The following is a 26,052-nucleotide window of genomic DNA, read 5'->3' as shown; positions in this document are numbered from 1 at the left end:
ATTGCACTTAAGCTAAGTACAGTACTTGAGTAAATTAACTTAGTTACTTTTCCCCACTGTTATACCACACATGTACTTAAAGGGGAACACCACTCATTTTCAACATTGAACTATGTCTTTAATACACTTTAGAAATGTGTGGAAATAAGAAAAATTAGTGGTATACCCCTTTAAGTCAGGGGTCTTCAAGGTTTTCCAGACCAAGCTGAGAGAGAGATGAAGCAGGAACCCCCCAATACATATTGTATCAAATTGTGTTGCAGATGAAACTTTTTCATAGATTTCATAGAGAGCTTCAGACTTGTTTGACAGCACTATCATCAGCGTTTGATTGTTTATTTACACATTATTTGTTCAATTAAATATGTTGGATTCATGTTAATGATTATTTTCAGACAGTTAACCACCTAAACCCTCAATACTTAGAAAACTTGTTTTAAGTGTGCCTGCCATGTAATGACAAAACACTTGTTGTATTCCGCCATACTTATTAATATTTATTCTTGCAAAACTTCGTCCGTCCGTAACTGCCACACGGTTTACACTCCCGCGACAATGTAGACATCAAAACGTGCGGCTTGGCTACCGTAGACTTGCCGTCAAGGACCCCCTTGAGGGTTTCGCCAACTCCACTATATATGCGCACGCACGCACGCACGCACGCACGCACGCACGCACGCACGCACACACACACACACACACACACACACACACACACACACACACACACACACACACACACACACACACGTGCAACAGATACATTTTAATTACAGTATTGAAGGCAGAGGGCCTCTCCTCTTCTCTCTCTTCTCCTCCCTCCTCTCCTCTCCTCTCCTCTCCTCCCCCTGTCCCTGTCCCTGTCCCTGTCCTCCCTCCTCTCCTCTCCTCTCCTCTACCCCTGTAGTGACACTGTTTTGGGTCTCTAGCCAGCTGCAAGCACACTTAAAATTTCTTATGAATTTTGTTTCTTGTATTATTATATTCACTTAAAGATTGAAGCAAAACAAGGTGACTTTCTTACAGTACATGTGTTTATTAGAAAGCATGTCACACATGATACACAGGTTACCATAACATAAGTGTTAATAAGCACACCATTGAACAACCCATCTCAATGTCCCATACAATGAATTCATACGTCATTACATACCATTTGACCAAAGACATGGCTTTGATAAGCACAATAAATCGAGATAGAGAGAGAGAGAGAGAGAGAGAGAGAGAGAGAGAGAGAGAGAGCGAGAGAGAGAGAGAGAAATACTGTGTCACAAGTAAAAGTCTGAAATTCAAATTTTACTTGAGTAAAAGTACAAAAGTATTGGTATCAAAATGTACTTAAAGTAACAAAAGTAGAAAGTACTCATTATGCAGAATGTCACATTTCACAATTTTTCAAATGTGTAACATGTATAAAAATCCTTTGAAAATAGCAGATCTACACGCTCACAATGCGTCGCATCACGACACATTGTGAGCTTGTAGATCTGCTATTTTCAAATGGCCGAAATGTATATATAGAGTAGAAGTAAAAGTATTACAAAAATTAAATGCTCCAGTAAAGTAAAAATAGCTCAAAATTGGACTTAAGTACAGTACTTGACTAAATGTAATTAGTTACTTTACACCACTGACACCTTGGTAGCAGCATCCTCCATCCTTAAGTCATGAAAAAAAACTCAAAAAGTACCTCTTAGATCTGACACAGAGACACTGAGGAACCAGACCTCCAGCAGCAGAACCCAGCCCAGAGTGGTTCAGTGAAAGTGGTCTGGAAGGTGTATAGGTGTGTCAGTGTGTTGTTAGATAACACTTTGTAGAAAGACAGAGTGCCAGCTTGATAGTCTACATACACTGCTACTCTGTTGGAGCGACGGAGACGGAGGACAGAGTCAGAGCGATGGAGAGAGAGCTCCTCCCCATTCTGAAGGACAGAGTAAACGTTGTTATTGTCAAAATTAACATCACATCTCAGACTCCAGGATTTGTCATTGCCTCCTAACCTACATTCAGCACCCTGTCCTCTGTATGTCACTGATATATCAACACATCTTCTCCACTCTACCTCCCAGTAACAGCGGTCAGTCAGACTCTCTCTACACAGAATATGTTCCCAGGAGTCAAATCTGTCTTGAGCCTTAGGAAATGGTTCCGTCTCCCCCACACGTGTCACTTTCTTGTTGTTCTCAGACAGAGTGAGTGCTCTGTTTGCTGTGTTTGAAAGTGTGAGTTCACACACATCTGATGAGAGAACAACGCACAACACAACACCAGTTTACAATCATATAGAACTTCAAAATAATGTAAACCATTAACTAAGCATTACCACTATGAGCACTGTTTCAAAAAGTATCAAAAATGGCAGATCTACAAGCTCACAACGCTTCGGGGTGTGATGCATTGTGAGCTTGTAGATCTGTCATTTTCAGTGTAATGTTCATCTAATGTATAATTCCACCAGTGGTGGAAAGTAACTAAGTATATTTACTTAAGTACTGTACGTAAGTACAATTTTGAGGTATGTGTATAGAGCATCGCAGTTGCGCAGAATCCGGGTGCCGGAAGTAAATACTCAATGCATTTTTCCCATTGACTTTTCCAAAAATATTTATATCAATGAATTTAAGCCTAGTATCAAGCCATCCAGGATTCTGGTGAATCATGACCATGAAACCTTTTTTTCTGTGATTTTTTAAATTTTATATTTAATGATATGATATACTATGTTTAATAAATACCCTTTGTTTTTTCACAGAATCAAACGTTTTATGGTCATGATTCACCAGGATCCTGGATAACTTGATTCTAGGCTTAAATTAATTTATATAAATATTTTCGGAAAAGTCAATAGGAAAAATGCATTGAGTATTTACTTCCGGCAACTGGAAGTGGGCGGGAACTGCGACGCTCTATTGTGTACTATACTTGAGTATTTCCAATTTCCAATACTTTTACTTCTACTCCACTACATCTCAGAGGCAAATATTGTACTTTTACGCCACTACAATTATTTGAAAACTAGTTACTAGTTACTTTTCAGATATAAATTATTAAACATTAACCACTTTAGCGCTATTGTATACCTAGGCTATTTGAAAATAGCAGATCTACAAGCTCACATCACATCGCATCGCGACACGATGTGAGCTTCTAGATCTGCTATTTTCAAACATTTTAGTACTTTTACTCTTGGTACTTTAAGTACATTTTGATGCCAATACTTTTGTACTTTTACTCAGAATGTGAGTACTATTTTGGGTAAAGCGTGGCCTGCTTCCTGATCTGAAGGCACGCCCACGCCGCGTCAATGTGCATGGGTTGTCTACACCATAGATATAGAAACCTAGATACCTCATTGGCCTCTGCAGTTCATTGGAGCGGCCTACCGAACGCCCCCTTTTGTGACGCACACGGAAGTTTCCAGCTTGCCCTGCTGAAGCGAAAGCACGGCCGAGATACGCAAGCCTCAGAGCCGAAGGAGGCGTCTACCTTTATATGTCTATGGTCAACACGGCTGCCGACAGATCCAAAAGCAGCTATGGATCTGTTCTCGAGAGATTACCTGTGTACAAACCAAACCGCATGTAAATCGGTTGAGAACTCAGTCAGTTGTGGTGCTTTTCATGCCTCAATAAGCTGAGTTATGCTTCGACGCAAGACGGTATCGTCGATGTACAAGCCCACAAGCGTTGCGGAGGTGACTTGTTGTGCTTTTGTAGATCTGCGATTTTCGACGCGCGATACCGTTGTGTGTCGAAGTATAACTTCGGCACACGACAGTATCGCTCGTCGAAAATCACCGATCTACACAAACACAATGTTCATATGGCTGTGTATGGAAGATATGCAATAATGATAATATAAATCAAAGTGTAAATTGGTGTCAAGTGGCTACACAGCACCATACACAGTAAAATCCTCACTGTTCATTTCAGAGTGTAGAAGAAAGGACTCCTGCACAGTCTTCTTCACTTGTTATTAAAACTAAAGATTCATGGAGAACAGGAGCAACGTTTCACACCTTATCATCAGCTTATCTGATGTGTACAAATGGAACCAAATGGACCCTTATTTGTACTTAAATGGACCCTTATGCTTCCTTTATACTCACTGACTTTCAGTGGTGGACAGTAATGAAGTACATTTACTTGATTATCTCAACTTTACTTGAGTATTTGTATGTCTGAATACTTATTATTTTCACTCCACCACATTTTAAACATGAACATTTGCCAAAAAATAGCAGATCTACGAGCTCACGACTTGTAGATCAGCGGGGAAAATAAAGCGATCCAAGTACAGTTGTAACTCAGGTCTGTTTAACTAATAATAGAGGGTTTAAGTGGTTATGCCCTATTTCAAATAGGGCAGTTCTTCAAGCTCACGCATGAGCTTGTAGATCGACTGTTTTCACTATTATTCATTGTTTTTCCTGGAAAATATTTTGTTGGTCTAATTTTTTAAGAAAATCTACTTGATACTTTTGAATACTTAAATATTTTTAAAAGCATAGACTCTTGAATACTTATTATAGTTTTTCTTTGTTTCTGGGGACTTTTCTGCATAGTGACATGCAGTGAGGCCGTCACCAGGCTTAGGAATTGAACCCCAGACTCACTGTCAGGAATCAGGTACATGCTTTTACCACTCAGCTATCAGTGTCCCAACAGGAAGCTATTGATGGACAGAGTCAAAATAAAATCCCCAGATATTTTCTGTGTCTTAATGGGGAACTCAGGATGAGGCTGTTTGTTTCAAATCAACTAGACCATACCCGGTCGGCGCAGCGCAGCCGTGGGGGGATATGCGCACATGATCTGGCAACCCGGGAGGCAGTTCGTCCCATAGCTGGGCAGCCCCGTAACCATGGCGACAGTGTTTGACACAAAAACGCTAATAAGAAGCTGAGATTTGATGAAATTGAAAAACGGGCTTCACAGTTGTGTTCAGATGGTAATGGTCAATGGCTGTGTGCAAAATCAGAACAATTGGTCCAGCCAGTGAGGAGAACCGGGTATCTTCACGTACTCACCTACGCACCTACTCACCACTACAGAGGTTACTAGAATTATAGTAGGATTATAGTAGGATAGATGTTCCTTAATTGCAATTAAGTCATTTCCTCAGTATTTTATTGCTTATAAGGCGTTTAGAATATGTCTATTTTAGAGTATTGTATCTCCTAGATGTAAACAAACCAGTGGTTGTACTGATAAACTGTATTTCAAAAAGTCAAAAGACAGTGAAAGTAGCCAATATAGAGCTCGCAACGTGTCATGATGCAACACGTTACGAGCTTGTAAATTGGCTATTTTGGCTATTCGTCGTAGGCCTTAAGTGGTTGAGACTCTTAAATAAATGTCTTCCTAACAGTTAATGTTCCTTATTTAAGCCCACATCAACATTTGTTTAATTAGAAAGAGGCTCTATTTAATTAAATCACTCCTGTTTAGTGTGCTCTTACAGGCCAGAGGGTTTACATACAGGTAGGAAGTGCTGAAAGCTTTGAGAAGTACAATAGGTACTTTTTTTATTCTGTTATTGTGTTACGTCATAAACCCCAGGAAATATAATGCATGTTTGTGTTAATATAAACACATTACAGTTATGTTAAGTGAAAGTCACATGCTGTTGTTTATATGAGCTGTTCTACATAGCAGGATGTGTGCTGCTTTGATTTCATGATTGAAACAGAATGAACACTTACACTTCCTCACACCGGGCTTCAGCCTGCACTCTCCACCATGGTCAACACTGGGGGTGAAGGAGAGACAAAGTCATGCCTGTATATTCTATTTGATAATAGAAACAATGATAGATAATACATTTATGCCATTAAACATTAAATACTACTATAATGTGTGGCAACGTGTCATCAGCAAGGGGGCATGGCGCGTACCGTATTAGCTGCAGCCATGGGGGTCAGAGAGTACATAAAGACAAAACTTTTACTTCTTTGCCGACTACATAGTGAACTGGATGGATAGAAATTACTTTGCGCTCAACATATTATGGCAATTAAATTTACGGCAAGCTACCAAGTCATTTTTGCGAATATACTGGGAAAATATAATTTTCCCTGAAAAAAAAGAACAATGTTGACATTTCAAGATATGTCGTCTGTTATGAGACTTAAACTGAGCAAGTACTGTATGCACCATTGTAATTCAATAAAGTATGTAATAGCAGGGAAGAGTCACTGTTTACAACCTCCGTCACAAACCCTGTGATCCACCTCAATCTGTAAGAATAGCGTTATTATTATGTATTCTCTGACCCCCAACATGGGCCAAAGCGACACATGTTGACGCCCCCTATTGGTTTTTTTTTGCCAGGCCCTATAAAGCATCACAGTATGATTTCACTGCTCTTAAACAAATAAGAACGTTTGCACTGACTGGCAGCAAGTCTCTCCCTACCTGAGGGTCTGCAGTTGTCCAGCAGAGCGCAGCATGTCTTCTGATTTTCCTGGGTGATTGTAGCTTATGTCCAACACTTTTAGATGGGGGTTGGATCTCAGAGCTGTGACCAGATAAGAACAGCCTTTCTCTGAGACTATACAGCCTGACAACCTATACGCACGCGCACACACACACACACACACACACACACACACACACACACACACACACACACACACACACACACACACACACACACACACACACACACACACACACACACACACACAGAGAGAGAGCTAGGGGTCCATTTTGTTTTTAAGTTGCTTGATTTAATATCTATATTGATCAGACACGCCCCTTTCTAAACAAACCGAAACAAAACATGTTCATGTCACTACATTACTTATTTCTAGCCAAAATGTTTTCAGATACTTTTTTAAAGAGTAATATTTAAGTTTAAAAGTAGTAATAAACAGTCTGATATCATCTTCGATGAGATTCAAAAAGGAGTAGCCCTGTAATTAAAATCAGATGTGTTTGGAGGAACATGCAGCTATGGGAATCAAACAGGTGAATGAAAGCAATATTTATTCATAAGTTATTGTGCGTTTGACAGGAAGTAATTAAAATGGGCCTGTTATGGAATTATGGATGTATCTCATTTATATAAAAGGTTAAGGAATACTGACCTGAGGGTTTCCAGTCTACAGTTTGGACTCCCCAGTCCAACACAAAGCTTTATTATTCCTAAATCCTGCAGATCATTATTAGTTAAGTCCAATTCTCTAACATTAGAGTTGGAGGTGAGAACTGATGATAACTCCTCACAGCATCTCTCGGAGAGGTTGCAGCCACTCAGCCTAAAGAAGGAATAGAGCTAAAATTAGATGTTTCTATGTTCTTTCCTATAAAAGAAAGATGATATAATATATATCCATGTGTTAGTTCACCTACATAACTCTTTTGGAAGCTTTGACCACTGGCAGCAGTCTTAGGAGAGCCTCTTCTGAAGCAGAGTATTTCTTCAGGTCAAACACATCCAGCTCCTTTCCTGATGACAGCAATATGAAGACCAGAGCTGACCACTGAGCAGGAGAAAGTTTGTATGTGGAGATACTTCCAGAGGTCATGTATTTTTGGATCTCCTCCTTTAGAGAATGATCATTCAGCTCATTCAGACAGTGGAGCAGACCGATTGCTTTCTCTTGAGAGAGATTCTGCCTGATCTTCTTCTTGATGTACTTGACTGTTTCATGGTTGGTCTGTGAACTATTATCTGGCTGTTTGAACAGAACGTTTAAGAGAGTTTGATTGGTTTCCACTGAGAGGCCCAGCAGGAAACGAAGGAACAAGTCTAGGTGTCCATTTGGACTCTTTAAGGCCTCATCTACAGCCCTCTGGTAAAGGTTCTTCTTTGATTTGTGTCTAAAGAGACGCAAAAACAACTTTTCTTTCTTTTTTGACATTAGGTCGAGACCATCATTATTGAATGAGAGAAAGACATAAAGAGCAGCGAGAAACTCCTGAACACTCAGATGAACAAAGCTGAACACTTTGACGTTGTGCAACCCACACTCCTTTTTGAACATCTGTGTGAACACTCCGGAGTACTCTGAGGCCTCTCTGATATCGATGCCACACTCTTTCAGGTCTGATTCATAGAAGATGAGGTTGCCTTTCTTCAGCTGTTCAAAAGCCAGTTTTCCCAGAGCCAGAATAGCCTTAATATTTTTTGGATTCAAGTCCAAATGTCTCTGATCTCCGTCCATCCTGGCATTCTGATGATTGAACTGAACCACTATGAAGTGGATGTACATCGCAGTCAGGGTCTCCGGCAGTGCACCATTCTTCTCTATTGTCAAGAGATTCTCTAGAACTGTAGCAGCGATCCAACAGAAGACTGGAAGGTAACACATGATGTGGAGGCTTTGTGATTTTTTGATGTGTGTGGATATTGTTATGGCCTTGAACTCATCATCAATAAATCTCTTTTTGAAGTACTCCTCCTTCTGTGGGTCAGTGAACCCTCTCAGCTCTGTCACCCTGTCAACATACTCTTTAGGGATCAGAGTGGCTGCTGCAGGTCGTGTGGTTATCCAGATGCGGGCAGAGGGAAGCAGTTTTCCTTTGATGAGGTTTGTCAGTAGCACGTCCACTGAGGTCGGCTTCGTGACATTTGTCCAGATGGCATTCTTCCGGAAGAGTAAAGGAAGCCTAAATTCATCTAAGCCATCAAATATTAACACAGTTTGGGTCTCTTTGTTCAAGATTCTTGCTGTGTTGATTTCACCGAAAAGGTAGTGAAGAAGTTCCATAAAACTGTACTTCTCATCCTTCACAAAATTCAACCTTCGGAAAGTGAATGGAAACACGAAGTGGATATTCTGGTTGGTTTTATATTCTGCCCAGTCCAGAGTGTACTTCTGAGTTGAGACTGTTTTACCAGTGCCAGCCACTCCCTTCGTCATCACTGTTCTAATGGCATCTTCTCCAGGTAAAGGCTTAAAGATGTCTTCAAGTTTGATTGGTGTTTCTGGTGTGAATGGTTTCCTAAACGCTGTTTCAATCTGACTGGCCTCATGTTCATTACTGACCTCGCCACTCTCTTCCTTTGTGATATAGACCTCTGTGAAGATCTGATTAAGAGGTTTGTTTTGAGTTTGACCGATTTCATTCCACTCTTCCAAACACTTCAACTCCTGCTGAAGATTAGACTTGAGTTGTTGAGTTTCTAAATGACAAAAAAAAGAAAATAAACAAAAACAGACAGCATCAGTGTGTGCATCTTAAGGTAAATGTGGACCTCAAAAGAGAGGACTTGATCATTCTGAAGTTAAAAGGGCGATTGTTTGTCTGTTGTTGTTGCCATTTAACAGTGGTAGGATTATGTAGCAATCTTCCATTTGAGATCAGATGAAATATTCACATATTTAAACAGTTCTAAAACCGACAGTCCCAATCCTTGATTCTGATTGGCTGATTCCTGTGATAAAATACGTACTTATTCTGCATGCGCACTGTGCATGGTGTATCTCTTAACATTAGAGAGACACACCATGCACGGTTGACCCGCTTTAATTACTTCAGTCTAGTAGCTTAATGACTAGTATACAAATTCTATTGTCTTTTGTATGTACAATGTATTTGTATTTAAGTTCATAGTTAACTAAATGGATTTTGAAATTAAATTGAAAAAATACCTTTCAGGATTCCAATTTAAAAAATGGAAAACATAGCAAATCTACAATCTCAAAATCCGTCGCACTGTGACACGTTTTGAGCTTGCAGATCGGATATTTGTGCTACTTTTGCCTGACATAGAATGGCGAAGTACGGCATTAATTTAAGAAAAAAGTTAAAATACGGAGATAAGAGGTGTCTGCCCGACAGTATATGCAATGTGGCCCTCTGGAGTGAGCGTTGAACTATAGTGTATATAAATATACCCTCTCCATCATCAAAGTTGCCCACCCCTGCTCTATAGGCTCACATATCATTTACCCTGAAGTAAAAATTGGGCGAATGAATTGTTGTATTGAAAAAACTACACTGACAAGAAATGGCTAATTATTTGTACATACAATATAACAATCAAACATTGCAGGTAGTGGGACAGATAAATTGATTATATTTTTGGTAAGATGTTACCACCTATTTCTCAAACCAGTTTGGAGGGGTGCATTTCGCCTTTCCGACATGTCGCCTTTCCGACGTTAACGAACCCTATACCTAACCCTAACCCTAGCCGCACGCAGAAGCCACTAGTCGGAGTGGCGAGATGTCGGAATGGAAGGAGCACCCCAGTTTGGAGGCCTGCTGTCTATTATCGCAAAGCTGTGACTAAAGCTTTTTTTCACTGCTCTCCATGTTAAAGTTGTGAATAGTTTTTCATAAAGACTTTTTTTATAAAAACTTTCTTACTGCTCTACTGAAGTTTTGAATACTTTCTTACTGCTCTCTAGATTGTTGGCAGTTAAACCAATCAATCAATTTACTATAGCATTTTGTTAAATGTAAATGATCATTAGTAAAACAGTTCTGCCCATGTTCTTTCATAGTTCTTTCATTCACCATCGGCTTCACACTGCAGTTCAGCAGGTGGGACGGCAGCTTGATTGTTAGCTGAGTCTTCTGATGGAAGTACACGTCCTGCATAAGGAGAAGAGGATAATGAAATGGGCTCTGTGAGTGGACACATTCGTGTAATGGGACTCATTGTCTGACATCTATCTTGTAATGAAGATTGTAGGTACCTTGGCCTGTGGCACTGCCACTGACATTGATAGTAATCGAACCACCAATGTACCCAGAGATGGTAGGAGCCATTACTATGCTTCCACTCTCAGCTTGATTTGAGTTGGTCACAGAAGAACCTGCACAATACAATCATCAGTGTTAATTCAACTCTCAATGAACATGTTTATGAATCAGAGAATATGAATTACATCATTAGTTTTACATAACTAATACAAATGTACACTTTTTAAAAGTATAGCAAGCTTTAAAAAAACTTATAGACTGACTTAATTATAACACATTACAGACTTTGAACAAGGAATAGACAAATTGATATTATTCCAGTTTTTTTGTTTTGTTTTAACTATACAGTGTTTTAAAATGGAACCATTGACTATTCCTGAAAATAATCACAATCTTTTTCATTCAGTGCCTCAAAAGTTATACTGGAAATGAGAATTTAGAATTGGAGCTGCTTTAAATCATAATATTATTCTCTACATAGTTTGTTTTTTCCCCAAATTGTAATCTTTACCTGGACAACGCTCAATTGACTTTTCAGAGGGCTGGTCCGGCTCCATTTTATTCTGGACCTTCCAGTGGACGAATGGAAAGAAAACTTAATTTAAACAATAGTGTATTTGTAATTTCATAATTTGTATACCGATATGTAACATCATTGAAGTAATGAAAGCATGCATCCAAACCACATAAACCAGCTGATCAGTCAGTCTATCAAATAAATACAAACTAATAGCATAAAGACTCATACAGTTCAATACTGTATGGTTTCTAAAACAGACTGTATGAGTCTTTATGCTAATAGTTTGTATTTATTTGATTGTATTTATTTACACACACGCACGCACGCACGCACGCACGCACGCACGCGCACGCACACACACACACACACACACACACACACACACACACACACACACACACACACACACACACACACAGAGTGAATTCATATCATTCAACCCATCTATGGTTAAGATGATGAATTCCTCCAAGATGCTCCCACGTGTACTGAAAGCAGCCAGAAAGTCCACAAAGTAACTAATACTACTAACAAACTGTTTACATGTCAAGGACTCCCAAATTAAGATGCATTTATCCCCAGACCCCCATCTGAAAATCTTTTGTGCCCTTTTGCCGGTCAAAAAAACAGTTTGTCAGGTATAATTACTGTAATATGAAAGCTAATTCATTTAGGTCTAAAAAATACATTTCATACATGTTGGTGATTTGCCAATGAACAAGACAATGTGAATAATTTTACCAAAACAATTATAATTAAGTATTATTTTAGCCAATTTGACTGTGGGGCATAATTAACAAACTACTCTGGGTTAAATTGAGCCATTTATCCAAATACGAATCACTGTATGTTTTATTATTTATTTCCTACTCAAATTATTACATTTAATTTGCATGAATGACAGTTCTTTACCAACTGTCACCAAAACGCTGGACTTTATTTTGGTGATGACATACTGGAGGCACACATGGTTCTATAATCCATTGGAACTTTTTCTGTCATCCTTATAGCAGAGTTTCTTTGACTGTACTGCTGTACTGTGCTGTAACGGATTCAATCAATCAATCAATCAATCAGTCAACCAAAGGTTCATAACAGGTCACATTCAGTGCCACACATTAAATGATCAGTAGACTGCATTATCACACAAGCATCTTGCATTCTGATGATCCTTGCTAATCATTGGTCACTCATACTGCCCAGGACTAGTGGTGGACAAAGTACTGAACTCTACTAGTCAACCTATAGGTACTCCTGGTCCAATATTACTCCACAATCTGCTCCACTACAAGTGAAAGTTGCATTCAAAGTATTCAATATGTTTTTAAATATACTTAAAGAGGCATTACATCCTAGGCTGATTTTGTAGTTTATTTTCCAGTTCAGGTTAGAAACTACAGCAGATTAAATGACAGATTAGATGACTGTAAGCAACAAATCTGCCCTAAACAAATGAGTGTGTTAGATTTTCATAGGTGTGTCCATATGTCATGCTGACTGCTGGCTGGCTTTTCAATTCCTATTCCTTTTGATTTTGTGTGCATGTTTGCTTTTCTTTATTATTTCATTCGAGTTGCAGTACTTTGAAGCCAGTCTATGGTAGCAGTGTCAGCTGTTCAGCATGGAGAACTCCCATTGGATAATTGAGTGGAGCAGGTGCAGGGCATGAACTAATTAGGAAGGCTCTCCCTATTTAAGGGCCACTGTTGGGTAGTGAGGCAGTTCTGCCCTGACCAGTGACCACGGAAAGGCACAGATCTATAAGGACAGAGGAGGAAGGACCTGGACTCACACAGAAACCAACTGGACCCCCCCCACACACACACACACACACACACACACACAGAAAGGGAAGTAGATGCACCAGATGCTTTATTCTGCTTTGATTGGATGGACATTGGAACCCATGGCATTTAATGACTCCGCATCTTACAGTTTGTAATGGCTCTTAACACTGGACTGCTCTGAAAGACCCCTATCCCCATTGAACATTGGATTTGTGCATTCCCCTCCTACGCCCCTGCCCCATTCCACCGCTCTACTTTTATCAGTTTTTAGGTTGAATAAAAGAACATTGACTTTGGACATTTTGCCTCACTGTGTGGTTTTGTGTGGTGTTTCCCCATATATGGTCACTGTTTAGAACCGAAGCCTTTGGCTTAATTTATTGTTCACACTATTGTGTAACACATGCAGAGCCACGGGCATGCCAATGTAAGCATGATAAAAACTAAAGAAAGGAAGCGCTGCCTATGGGTTCAATCACAGTGGCTCAAAACAGGTGTTCTTCAGTGGAACAGGTACAGACATAGAAGCAAAGGAACCCAGAGTTCTGCTTGTGGTGAGGCAGACTATAGGGAAATAATACTGAGGCACTACGTCTTAAGGCGAAAACATTTAGTAATTTATTTTACAGATGAGCAAGGCAACAGCTGACCGACATGTTTCAACACTTGGGTCTTCAACAGGGTCCAACTATCAGGGTGATTAGTCACTCTTAAGGAAAGGGTGTGGGTGGCAATCAAGTGATTCTGACCAACATTACACATTAGAGGATGCCTTAGCATCCACAGCTGACTGCTGATCAATAAATACATAATGCATAATGCACACCATAAGTGACAAAACCACACCAATACAAACGGTTAACTGGGGAGACAAAATGCCCAATCATCACAATATCATTCAGAAATCAAATATAAGAACGGCAAAAAGTCAACTTCATCGTTTAGGCCTGCATGTAGTAGCTTGTAGAGTGACAATCCAGAAAGTCTCCTTTTGGAGCAGTTTTTTTTTTATATAGCACCGAGGTGGTTCTATACCATTAGAGGTTAATGTCATTAGTCTTAGAAGTCATCTCTAATGACATTAGATGTGGTGATACATAAAAAAACTGCTTGAAAATGACACTTTCTGGATTGTCACTCTACAAGCTACATTTCCAGGCCTAAATGATGAAGTTGACTTGTTGCCGTTCTTATAGCTGATTCTCTGATATTGTGATGATTGGTTATTTTTTATTGGTGTTGGTTTTGTCACTTAAGATGTGCATTATGCATTATGTATTAATTGATCTGCATACGATGCAGTCACCCGTGGATGAAGGCATTCTCTAATGTGTGATGTTGATCAGAATCACTTGCTTGTCACCCACAGCCTTTACTTAAGAGTGACTAATCACCTAATTGTTAAACCCAGTTGAAGACCCAAGTGTTGAAACGTGTCGGTCAGCTGTTGCCTTGCTCATCTGTAGAATACATTACTACATGTTTTCACATGAAGACGGAGTGCCTCAGTATTGTTTCCCTACAGTCTGCCTCACCACAAGCAGAACTTTGGCTTCCTTTGCTTCTGTGCAAGCATGATAGTCAGTATTGACACACCTACATTCTAACGCATGCCATGTTTTCCCCTGCAGTATTTTTTAAGTGGAAAACAAACTACAAAATCAGAAATGCCCCTTAAGTATTCAACAACAACAAAAACTGTTTGAAACAATCTAACCAGACAAATCTTGTATGGGATCTCTGGCACAAAATATGTTCAGATGGGGGTCCATGGCCAAATGGATATTAGTTTGGGGGTCCCTGACATGAAACGGTTTGAGAACCTCTGCTGTAGACCAGTGGTTCAGAGAAATCAGATGTCTGCCCGGGCCCCAAACTAGTGAAAATAGCAGATCTACAAGCTCACAAGGTGTAGCTTCGCACCACGTTGCGAGCTTGCAGATCTGCTATTTTCACTACTTCTTAAACATTCGTTTTCAGATTTAGGGATATTCTTTGATTATTGTTTTATTTGATTCATGAATAACATAAAACACATTTGTTTTCATTTGTTTCGAAAATGTGACTTTTTGTGGAAATCTTTAGAAAATCTTTCAAAATTATTATAATTAATGTCAAAATTTAGGAAACAAAAAATAAAAGGATATTGATTTGACTGACTGATCAGCTGCTCGTCTTTTACTACTTTATAATTTTTATATATAACTGATTTGTTGATTTTCTGATTTGTTTCCAGTCAACCCGTGTACATTCATGTATTCTGCTCTGTACTTTGTAATTCATCCACTTTTCTCAATTTGCACAGATGGGGCTCACCGGTGTAGGACCTCAGCAATGCATGTGATAACACATTACTGACACATTAAAGGGATAGTTCACTTCACTTCATTTTATCGTCTCAGGCTTTTTTGAGGCCCCCGGACGGTTTTTAAATTGCTTATTCAGTATTTAGATATTCATTTTATCAGAGCCCTTCCTATAAAACCCATTGTAACTTCAAACTCCATTTTTAACATGTTAGATTCATCAAAAACATTACATTACATTACATTACAGTCATTTAGCAGACGCTTTTATCCAAAGCGACTTACAATAAGTGCATTCAACATAGGTAGGGAACGAAACTACTAATCACCAGAGGTCTTAAGTGCATTTCCTGTAAAAACAAGCAACCAAGAGTATACCTAGCGCTAAGGTAAAAGTGCAATACGTATATCAGCTATCTACTTTCATAAACACATGAGATAAAATAGCCAAATCAAATGAGCACGAGCTAATAGATCCAATACAACAATACAACAATAGTTCCTACAACTAGTTAACAACAAGTAGGCCAGGCAAAGAGGAAGGGTAGTGTTTCCTGAAGAGGTGGGTTTTCAGCCTGCGGCGAAAGATGGGCAGTGACTCTGCTGTCCTGACATCAGTGGGAAGTCCATTCCACCACTGTGGGGCCAGAACAGAAAAAAGTCGTGACCGTGTCGATCGACCAGAAGGACCGTTGAGTGGCGAGGGAGTCAGTCGCCCCGAGGTGGCAGCCGTCCTTGGTTCTGGTGACTCACCCTGCCCTCCTAATACGTGAGGGGCCCGTGTTTTTTTATTCATTTTTTCATTTATTATTTTATTTTATTGTATTATATTTCATATTTATCTTTTTCTAAAATAATTATTAAAAATGAATGAAAAAAGTAATTGAAAAAACACGGTCTCCTCACGTATTAGAAGGACAATGTCAGTCACTAGATCCAAGGACGGGTGTTTCTTTTTTTTTTCTTTTTTTTATCCCGGGTAAGGACGGGTGTTTCTGATGAATCTAACATGGTTAGAATGGAGTTTGAAGTTACAATGGGTTTGTATAGGAGGAGGGTGTGTCTGATTAAATGAATATCAAATATCTAAATACTGAATCAAGCAACTTCAAAACTGTCCAGGTTTTTGGTAGACGATAAAATTATCAATTTTGTTTTAAAGTGAAATATCCCTTTAATACAGTAACAATATCACTAATATCATCAAATATATCAATCAACATTTAATATATGAACCTATTAGGTAAGCCATTGTTTTATCCACAGTATGTGACATATATACAATATCAAATCAGGTGTTTACAAAACTAATTAAAACAAACTAAAATCATAGAGACAATTACTGTTAGTGTTTGTCAATATCCAACATTGTTCTTACAAAATATTGTAAAAAAAAAAAAAGCTGATATACAAGCCCACTACAAGCTGACTTGTCACATCAAGACGCATTGTGAGTTTCTATGGCTATTTTCCAAAATGTTCTGAGCTTTCTGAATCACTGAATCGCCCCTGACAAGTGATACAAAACGAAACAAAACACTAAAACTAATAAACTATATAAAATGGTAAAGAAAGTTCACATGTCTTTTTTTAAGTCCATTAATGAGATACAGTACTGTAGGTTGTATCAACCAAATGCATTTTAACAGGGGAAAGAGGAGAAAGTTGTTGAAATAACCCTGTCACACCAACAGGCCCCTGTCACGCACGCACGCACGCACGCACGCACGCACGCACGTATGTACGTACGTACGCATGCAGACAAACAGACAGACAGCTGAATGTTTTACTTCCTAATATCGGTATACTGTAGTTGGTATATCAAATATCAGAATGTTTTAAACTAGATCAAAGTAACACCCAGAGACAGTAGCAACCATCACTGTGACTTCCACTCTGGACTTTACTAATGACATGGACAGGAACAGCAGGGAGCACAGAAGCACCAATAATACACAATACAATCATACAATCATCAGTGAGAGGGAAAGGAAATGTAAAATGACTGTTTTACATGACTAATGCAAATTACTGCACTTTTCAAAAGCAAAGCTCACTTTAAAACAAAGTATTGGCTGAGGCAATTACAACAGCTCACACACTTTGAACAAGGAATAGACACATTCATATGTCATGTGTAAATTCAGGATTTTGTGCAGTATTTGTGGGGGGGGGGGGGGGGTCAGGTACATGCCAGTGAAGCCAGTAAACCGATAATATTCTCTGTGGTGGCCACTGAGAGTACACACGCACGCGCACACACGCACGCACGCACGCACGCACGCACGCACGCACGCACGCACGCACGCACGCACGCACGCACGCACACACACACACACACACACACACACACACACACACACACACACACACACACACACACACACACACACACACACACACACACACACACAAACAGTTGTAATTACTGCCTGCCTCAATGTTATGGATGACTCACATTCTCTAGCAGCTGGTTGAGGCATGTCACCACTCCCCCCCCCCCCCCCCCAGAGGAGAGAATTCTTATCATTCAACCCATCTATGGTTAAGATGATGAATTCCTCCAAGATGCTCCCACATGTACTGAAAGCAGCCAAAAAGTCCACAAAGTAACTAATAATACTAACAAACTGTTTTCATGTCATTTATCCGCAGACCCCCATCTGAAAATATGTTGTGCCCTTTTGCCGGTCAAAAAAACAGTTTGTCAGGTATAATGACTGTTATATGAAAGCTAATTCATTTAGGTCTAAAAGTACATATCATACATGTTGGTGATTTGCCAATGAATAAGACAATGTGAACAATTATAATTAAGTATCATTTTAGCCAATTTCACTGCGGGCATTCATTTATGATGAAAAAGCATTAAAAGTTGCAAAATGGCGATACAGGGTTTCTTCCTAACAGCAAAGATATGTAGTGTTTCGAGAGAACCTCTTGTGATTTCACACTAATAAGATTTGATAAAAAACTAATCCCCTCACCAAGAGAGTAAAAAAAGAAAAGATGTTGGATTGATGTACTTTATTTAGACATGAGAAACAGTACATGGAAGTACAATTCACAATACAAGGTTTCAGTCATTCAGTCCGACTTCACTGTATAGGCTACTATAGTTGCCTCTTCATAAATTATATATTTTTGTACTTAAGCTGTCGTGAAAGTTTATAATATTTAGAGAAATTTAAAGTTTCAAATACAAAAGTAGTAGTAGTTGTGAAGGTTAGCAAACTGGACATTTAGACTGAATGTTTCCTGTATCCTCATCTTGCGCTAATGCACACAAGTGTTTCACCAAAGCGGCTCACAAAAGCGCTACATTTTTAGCGGTGCCAACCGCTCTACACTTGACTTTGTCTCCGCGTCCGTATGAGCACGAGATGAGCACGGCAAAGAAGAAACACATACAAACACACGCGCATACACACACACACACACACACACACACACACGGACTTGGAGATGCCATCTCTCCTCTCATTGGCCACACGTGCCACTGGTTATCAAAGAGGGGTCCAGGGACCCCCAGCGTATGTTTTGTCCGAGCACGGGATGTGCACGGGATTTTAACCAGCTATAACTCCAGTTTCCAGCATGCCACCAAGTCCAAATTCAGTATGTGGACTTAGACCACCAATAGGGACGAGCATGAATTGCTGAAGCCCAGCCCCCTCTGTCCAGGGACCCCCAGCGTATGTTATGTCCGTCCGCCCGTATGAGCACGGGATGAGCACGGGATTTTAAACAGCTATAACTCCAGTTTGCAGCATGCCACCAAGTCCAAATTTGGTATGTGGACTTAGACCACCAATAGGGACGAGCATGAATTGCTGAAGCCCCGCCCCCTCTGTCTTCCCATTGGCTGGCCTTTAAACAGCCATAACTCAAGTTCGCAGCATGCTACGGAGTACAAATTTTGCACATGGACTAAAACCACCAATAGGGACGAACTGTAATTACTTAAGCCCCGCCCCCTCTGTCTGCCCATTGGCTGGGCTTTAAACAGCCATTATTCCAGTTTGCAGCATGCTACCAAGTACAAATTTGGTAAGTGGACTCAGACCACCAATAGGGACGAACTGAAATGACTTAAGCCCCTCCCCAAAGGCACCGCTTCCTTCACACAGGGTGTGATTTTTTTCTACATGCTCTCCATCACCATAAGTTTCATTTTGGACGGGGAGCCACGTCATCAAGATGGCAGAAGGCGGCCATCTTGGATTTCAAAGATGGCCACCATGTAATATCTATAAGTGCCAATATCTCGGCTTCCAAGCCACTTAGAAGGTCAATCTAGGTGTCAAAATATATATTTTTGGGGTCAAGGAATTTAATAAAGCTATTGAGAATATCAGCAAGTGACTATGTCTGCCAATATTTGAGCATTTGGTTAATTCTGGCAATTATTCTGGTCGCTTAGGTCCAGATGTGGACACGGCGACCAAAAGCACCACATTCTTTCCACATGTTCTCCATCACCATAACTTTAAGTTTTTGGTAGGAGCCACATCATCAAGATGGCGAAATGCGGCCATCTTGGATTTCAAAGATGGCCACCATGTAATAACTACAAGTGCCAATATCTCGGCTTCCAAACCACTTAGAAGGTAAATCTTAGTGTCAAAATTACATTTTGTGTCAAGGAATGCATTTAAGCTATTGTGAATACCATTTGATTTTTGCTTGTACCAAGATCAAATAAATATGTTCATTCTAGCAATGCATATTTATATCATTTTCATCTTGGTTAGTGGTAGGACACATTGAAAACTGGATAACCTGCATGAAGCGAATTATTAGCTTCACTTTCTAGAATAACAAGGTATTAAAATTATCTGTCACATGGACAACTGCAAAGATCTGTGCAATTCCAGTGTGCCTTCTTTCATGAGCACCTTGCACCACAACCACTTGGCCAGTTTAATGCAGGCTTTTGACGCCATCGGTAGAATGCGCCACACAGGAAGCCAGTAGAATGCTCCACACAGGAAGCCAGACCTGGTTGTCGACATCCAATGTCCATCCCCTCCTTCTGGACTAGGTGTCGCTGCTGGGCCAGTTCAGACAAGGCCCAGATCCCAGACTTGTAGACAACTCACATCACATGCTGCAGCAGTGAATCTTGAGTTGGTGGAATGTATTCCAAACTTCCATCATTTTGTTCTTCTGACTGAAGCACTCTCTAGGTAAGTAAGTAGGATGCGGGAGTCTATCCCTGTTACAATGTGCATAGACCCCTCAGAGATGGATTGCTGAGGTGGAGTCAAAGTGCCACACCTACCATCAGCTCCCAGTACTTACTGCAAGACTTGCCGCACCGAGGCTGTGCTACTTATATGGTGAGTTGATGGTGTCCGCCGCCCGGGATCGAACCCATGACCTTGTGGTCGAAAGGCAAGCGCTCTACTGACTGAGCTACACGGTGCTTCAGTGACAAATTCCAAATCACTCCTTTTATCATAAATTATGACTGTGGAGCGCTCAAGAAGTTGAATGTATTGGTTATCTTTGGTCACAAAAGTGTATGGATTTGCTACCATGCAGTTTAAGGCCTGGGTGACGACAGGGTATGAATTCCAAGCCAATCATACTGGCTTCTTCCCTTTCCCACAGATTGCTTATGTGTCACAGCCTGTGTAAAAGTGGAAAATGGGAAGTGCTGTCATCTTTGGCCAGAGCATGGCAGATGGTATTTATGAAGATGGGTGTAGGTCTTGCCAGTGCCAAAAGCGACCCAGATGCCTGTAGATAGGCATGAAATTTGGTGATGAGGATAACGACAACATCTGTATGGATACATACATGAGTACCAAGCAGGTAGAACAGCCATGCTCCAGGGCATCAAGGCTTCTTCATGGTTACATGGCAGCATGGAGTGGCTGGTGTCTGTGCTGACCACTGTGATGCCAGATGTAATGAAGACCAGCTTGCCCTCTGGCCAGGCAATTAATGCAGACCATTAACTGAGGGCATGGATGGTTTTCATGCTTAAAGAAGGTGCTCATGTCCCCCCCTGCATGGCTATATATAATCAGGAGAAGAGTGCCACCACATCATCCTTCCACATTGAGATCTGCCCTGCCTGCTTGGTCTTGGTTTTGCATGTTGGGCATCTGAAGAGAGGCAGTGAGTTCTATGTTGTCCATACATTAGTCATTTAGCAGACGCTTTTATCCAAAGCGATATATTGCCAGAATTAACTAAATGTCCAAATATTGGCAGAAATAGTCACTTGGTGATATTCCCCATAGCTTTATTGAATTCCTTGACCCCAAAAACATATATTTTGGCTTGGAAACAGAGATATTGGCACTTAGAGATATTACATGGTGGCCATCTTTGAAATCCAAAATGGCCGCCTTCTGCCATCTTGATGACGTGGCTCCCCGTCCAAAATGAAACGTATGTTGATGGAGAGCATGTAGAAAAAATGTGGCGCTTTTGTGAGCCGTGTCCACATTTTCCTAAAACCTGGTCTTAAGCAACCATACTGTCCGTCAACAACACAGCACACAGCAGTCTGTGCCTTGAATTCTGTGCACTCACTGGGTACATCCACACATGTCCGTACGCTAGCGTGCAACGGTACGCTGCGTGACGGTAGCCCCGTCCACTCCCATGTTAAAAAAAAAAACGGAACGGTACTTCCGGTTTTAAACTTAACATGGGAGTGGATGGGACTTCCGGCGTCCGTACGGAAACTTGACGGAGATGTGTGGATGCACCCACTGCGCTCAGTGCGTTGACTCTCTCCCCCCAACCGCAACCCTATATTTATGCGCGACCAGCACAAACATTGTCGCATAGTTGATGACGTCTGTGTCCACTGGCGAACCACTATGTGCATGCCGCCACCTATAGGATCGGGGGTATATATGCAAGTGTACTCTGGTGCCCAAGGATCTTGGCCAATGTGAATGCTGGCCTGCTGGTAGAGGCCATTTGTACTCGGGAACGGTTCAAATGCAAACAGACCCAGTGTGAAGCCGCCCTGAGAGTTGTCCAGTGCCTTATAGCCTTGAGCTGCACATCCTCACAGCACACCAGAGTGACATGCTAGTTTTAACACACACACACACACACACACACACACACACACACACACACACACACACACACACACACACACACACACACACACACACACACACACACACACACACATTCTTTAGCTGGTTGAGGCATGTCACGACTCTCCCTCCCACCATATATTCTGTTCCAAGGACATCAAGGGCTTACCTGCTGTTGTGTCTACTGCTGCTGTCGTGGCTCAGTGCAGGTTGGCGGGTTTGAAGTGGACCAAATGGAGCCTCTTTATAGACAGTTGGTGGCGTGGTGTAGTAGTAACTGTTGGTGGAGTGAATAGAAGTTCAGGGTGTGTCACTCAAAAGATGTGGAATATGCATTGTACTTGTAGAATTTAGGTTTATTATAGTTAACTAAAAATTAACAAAACAAACGAAAACTAGAATTGGAAAAACATTTTAATTAACTGAAATAACAATGAAATTTGGCTTTACAAAAATATATATACTGGAGCTGAAGCTGTATTTTGTGTTTACAAAACTATTTAAAACAAACTAAAATCATAGAGAGAATTATCGCCCCTGACAAGCGATACAAAACTAAAAAGAACACTAATAAACTAAATAAAATGGTAAAGAAAGTTCACATGTCTTTTGTAAGTCCATTAATGAGATACAGTACTTTAGGTTGTATCAGCCAGATGCATTTTAACATGGTGAGGAAAAACATGTTGAAACAACCCTGTAACACCAACAGGCCCCTGGACACACATGAACACGCACGCACGCACGCACGCACGCACGCACGCACGCACGCACGCACGCAAGCACACACACACACACACAAACACACACACACACACACACACACACACACACACACACACACACAGCTATATCAAATATCAGAATGTTTTACTCCCTAATATCTATATACTGTAGTTGGTATATCAAATATCAGAATGTTTTGCTCCCTAATATCGGTATAGTGTAGTTGGTACATCAAATATCAGAATGTTTTACTCCCTAATATCGGCAAACTATAATGTTTTAATCTAGATCAAAGTAACACCCAGAGACAGTATAGCAACCATCACTGTGACTTCCACTCTGGACTTTACTAATGACATGGACAGGAACAGCAGGGAGCACAGAAGCACCAATAATACACAATACAATCATACAATCATCAGTGAGAGGGAAAGGAAATGTAAAATGACTGTTTTACATGACTAATGCAAATTACTGCACTTTTCAAAAGCAAAGCTCACTTCAAAACAAAGTATTGGCTGATAGACACATTATATTTGGGGGGGGGGGGGGTCAGGTACATGCTAGTGAAGCCAGTAAACCGATAATATTCTCTATGGTGGCCACTGAGAGTTGTCCAGTGCCTTATAGCCTTGAGCTGTTCGTCTGTGAATGTCTCCACTGAATGTCTGACTGTAAATTAGTGTTCATCATTTGTTAACAGCTCATGCACGTCTATTATATATCGTCACTGTCGGGTGGAAACCTTTTATGTCCAATACTGTTCAGTTACACCACTTTAACCATATATAGGGAGAACGGGGTAAGCCATGTTTCACTTAAGTTGTCCTTGACACAACATGATATAGCAGTTAAATCTAAACATCTACCATAGGCGGCGGGTGAGCCCGACATTTGGGAAGGCTGATACGGGACACATGCACGCGCGCGCAGCGCGCGTGCATGTGTCCCGTACCGCGGATAAAGTTACTTTTTGGTTACTTTATTTCGGTTTTAGGGTTAGGGTTAGATATTGACCAGGGACAGCACACACAATATATAGTAGCCTAAATAATGCTGCGCACATTTATTATATATAATTTCTAAATTTCAAAAAAATTCCAGGATAACATTTGGGAAGGCTTAGCCTACCCTAGCCTTCATTACCCGCCGCCTATGACATCTACCCTTATTTCAGGATGTGAAATCATGTGTAAGCATCTATGACAAGGGGCCATAAAAATATGACTTCTTAATTTTTTGAAGTGGTCCTGTGGCTCAAATTGCCCCAGGTTAGGGGTAAGTTGTTCTAAGTCAAGGAGTTTTTCAAGTTTAAATTTTAAGAAATGATGTAGTCACTTATCAAACATACATTTCACCCTTTTGCTAATCTTCTTAATGGTGATTTAAAAACCAACCAAATAAGGTTTGTTATTCTGAACCTTTTAATATTTGCAACTGGGAAAACTGGGAAAACTTCTCTCAACCCAGTAAGACCTGAGGCTGATTCTACAAATGTCTTCTAAAATCAGTGGTTCTCAAACTTTTTTGTGCCAAGGACCCCCAAATTAATATATTTATATGGTCGCGGACCCCCATAATGAAAATGTTTTGTGCCAGGCACGAGTTAAAACACTTTCAAAATCTCTCAAAAATGTTCAAAAATAGCAGAAGTACAAGCTCCTAGATCTGAGCTTGTAGATCTGCTATTTTTTGAATAGCCAGCCATAAAAACTAAAATGACACAGATGCTTTCCTGGTTTTAATGGGTGTTAAGGTGGCTTCAGTATCATTTGACCAAAACATTTGAAAATGTTGATAATATAGACAAGAAATACATTTTAGATTTTAGAGTTGGCCATTAAAAAAAATCAGATCTACAAGCTCACAGATCTGCAAGCTTGTACATCTGCTATTTTTGTGTTCGAAAAACGTTGAATCATTTAGAATAAACACATCTGCTCTTGTGGGGGGGGGGGGGGGGGGGGGTCGCTGACACAAAACATTCTCAGATGGGGGGTCGGTGGCCAAATACATATTATGGGTCCTAGGCACAAAATAGTCTGAGAACTGCTGATTTATTTTAGAAGGCATTTGTTGTAGAATTGGCCTCAGGTCTTAATGGGTTAAATGGGTGTTTTCTCACTTACTGTACATGAGTGTAAAATCTCACAGCACACCAGAGTGACATGCTAGTTGACACACACACACACACACACACACACACACACACACACACACACACACACACACACACACACACACACACACACACACACACACACACACACACACAGTTGTAATTACTGCCTGCCTCAATGTTATGGATGACCCACATTCTCTAGCAGCTGGTTGAGGCATGTCTTGACGGAAACTTGACGGAGATGTGTGGATGCACCCACTGCGCTCAGTGCGTTGACTCTCTCCCCCCAGCCGCAACCCTATATTTATGCGCGACCAGCACAAACATTGTCGCATAGTTGATGACATCTGTGTCCACTGGCGAACCACTATGTGCATGCCGCCACCTATAGGATCGGGGGTATATATGCAAGTGTACTCTGGTGCGCAAGGATCTTGGCCAATGTGAATGCTGGCCTGCTGGTAGAGGCCATTCGTACTCGGGAACGGTTCGAATGCAAACGGACCCAGTGTGAAGCCGCCCTGAAAGTTGTCCAGTGCCTTATAGCGTTGAGCTGCACATCCTCACAGCACACCAGAGTGACATGCAAGTTTTAACACACACACACACACACACACACACACACACACACACACACACACACACACACACACACACACACACACACACACACACACACACACACACACACACACACACACACACACACACACACATTCTTTAGCTGGTTGAGGCATGTCACGACTCTCCCTCCCACCATATATTCTGTTCCAAGGACATCAAGGGCTTACCTGCTGTTGTGTCTACTGCTGCTGTCGTGGCTCAGTGCAGGTTGGCAGGTTTGAACAGGACCA

At 40.8% G+C, this 26,052-nt stretch overlaps 1 protein-coding gene across 1 annotated transcript; it reads right to left on the bottom strand.

The window, feature by feature from the left end:
* Positions 1-1,057: 1,057 nt before the first annotated feature.
* Positions 1,058-22,636, bottom strand: LOC311040408 (protein NLRC3-like). The gene is made up of 9 exons (XM_084050675.1): positions 22,520-22,636; positions 11,176-11,233; positions 10,658-10,777; positions 10,476-10,553; positions 7,359-9,135; positions 7,094-7,264; positions 6,420-6,572; positions 5,708-5,754; positions 1,058-2,241 (listed from the first exon to the last, which is right to left on the bottom strand). The coding sequence occupies exons 2-9, from the start codon at positions 11,219-11,221 to the stop codon at positions 1,694-1,696; spliced, it is 2,940 nt and encodes a 979-aa protein (XP_083906801.1). The 5' UTR covers positions 11,222-11,233; positions 22,520-22,636; the 3' UTR covers positions 1,058-1,693.
* Positions 22,637-26,052: the final 3,416 nt, after the last annotated feature.

This window comes from Gymnoscopelus microlampas (assembly GCF_963454915.1).
Source record: "Gymnoscopelus microlampas genome assembly, chromosome: 24".
NCBI lineage: Eukaryota > Metazoa > Chordata > Actinopteri > Myctophiformes > Myctophidae > Gymnoscopelus > Gymnoscopelus microlampas.
This window is presented reverse-complemented; position numbering and strand designations above follow the sequence as displayed.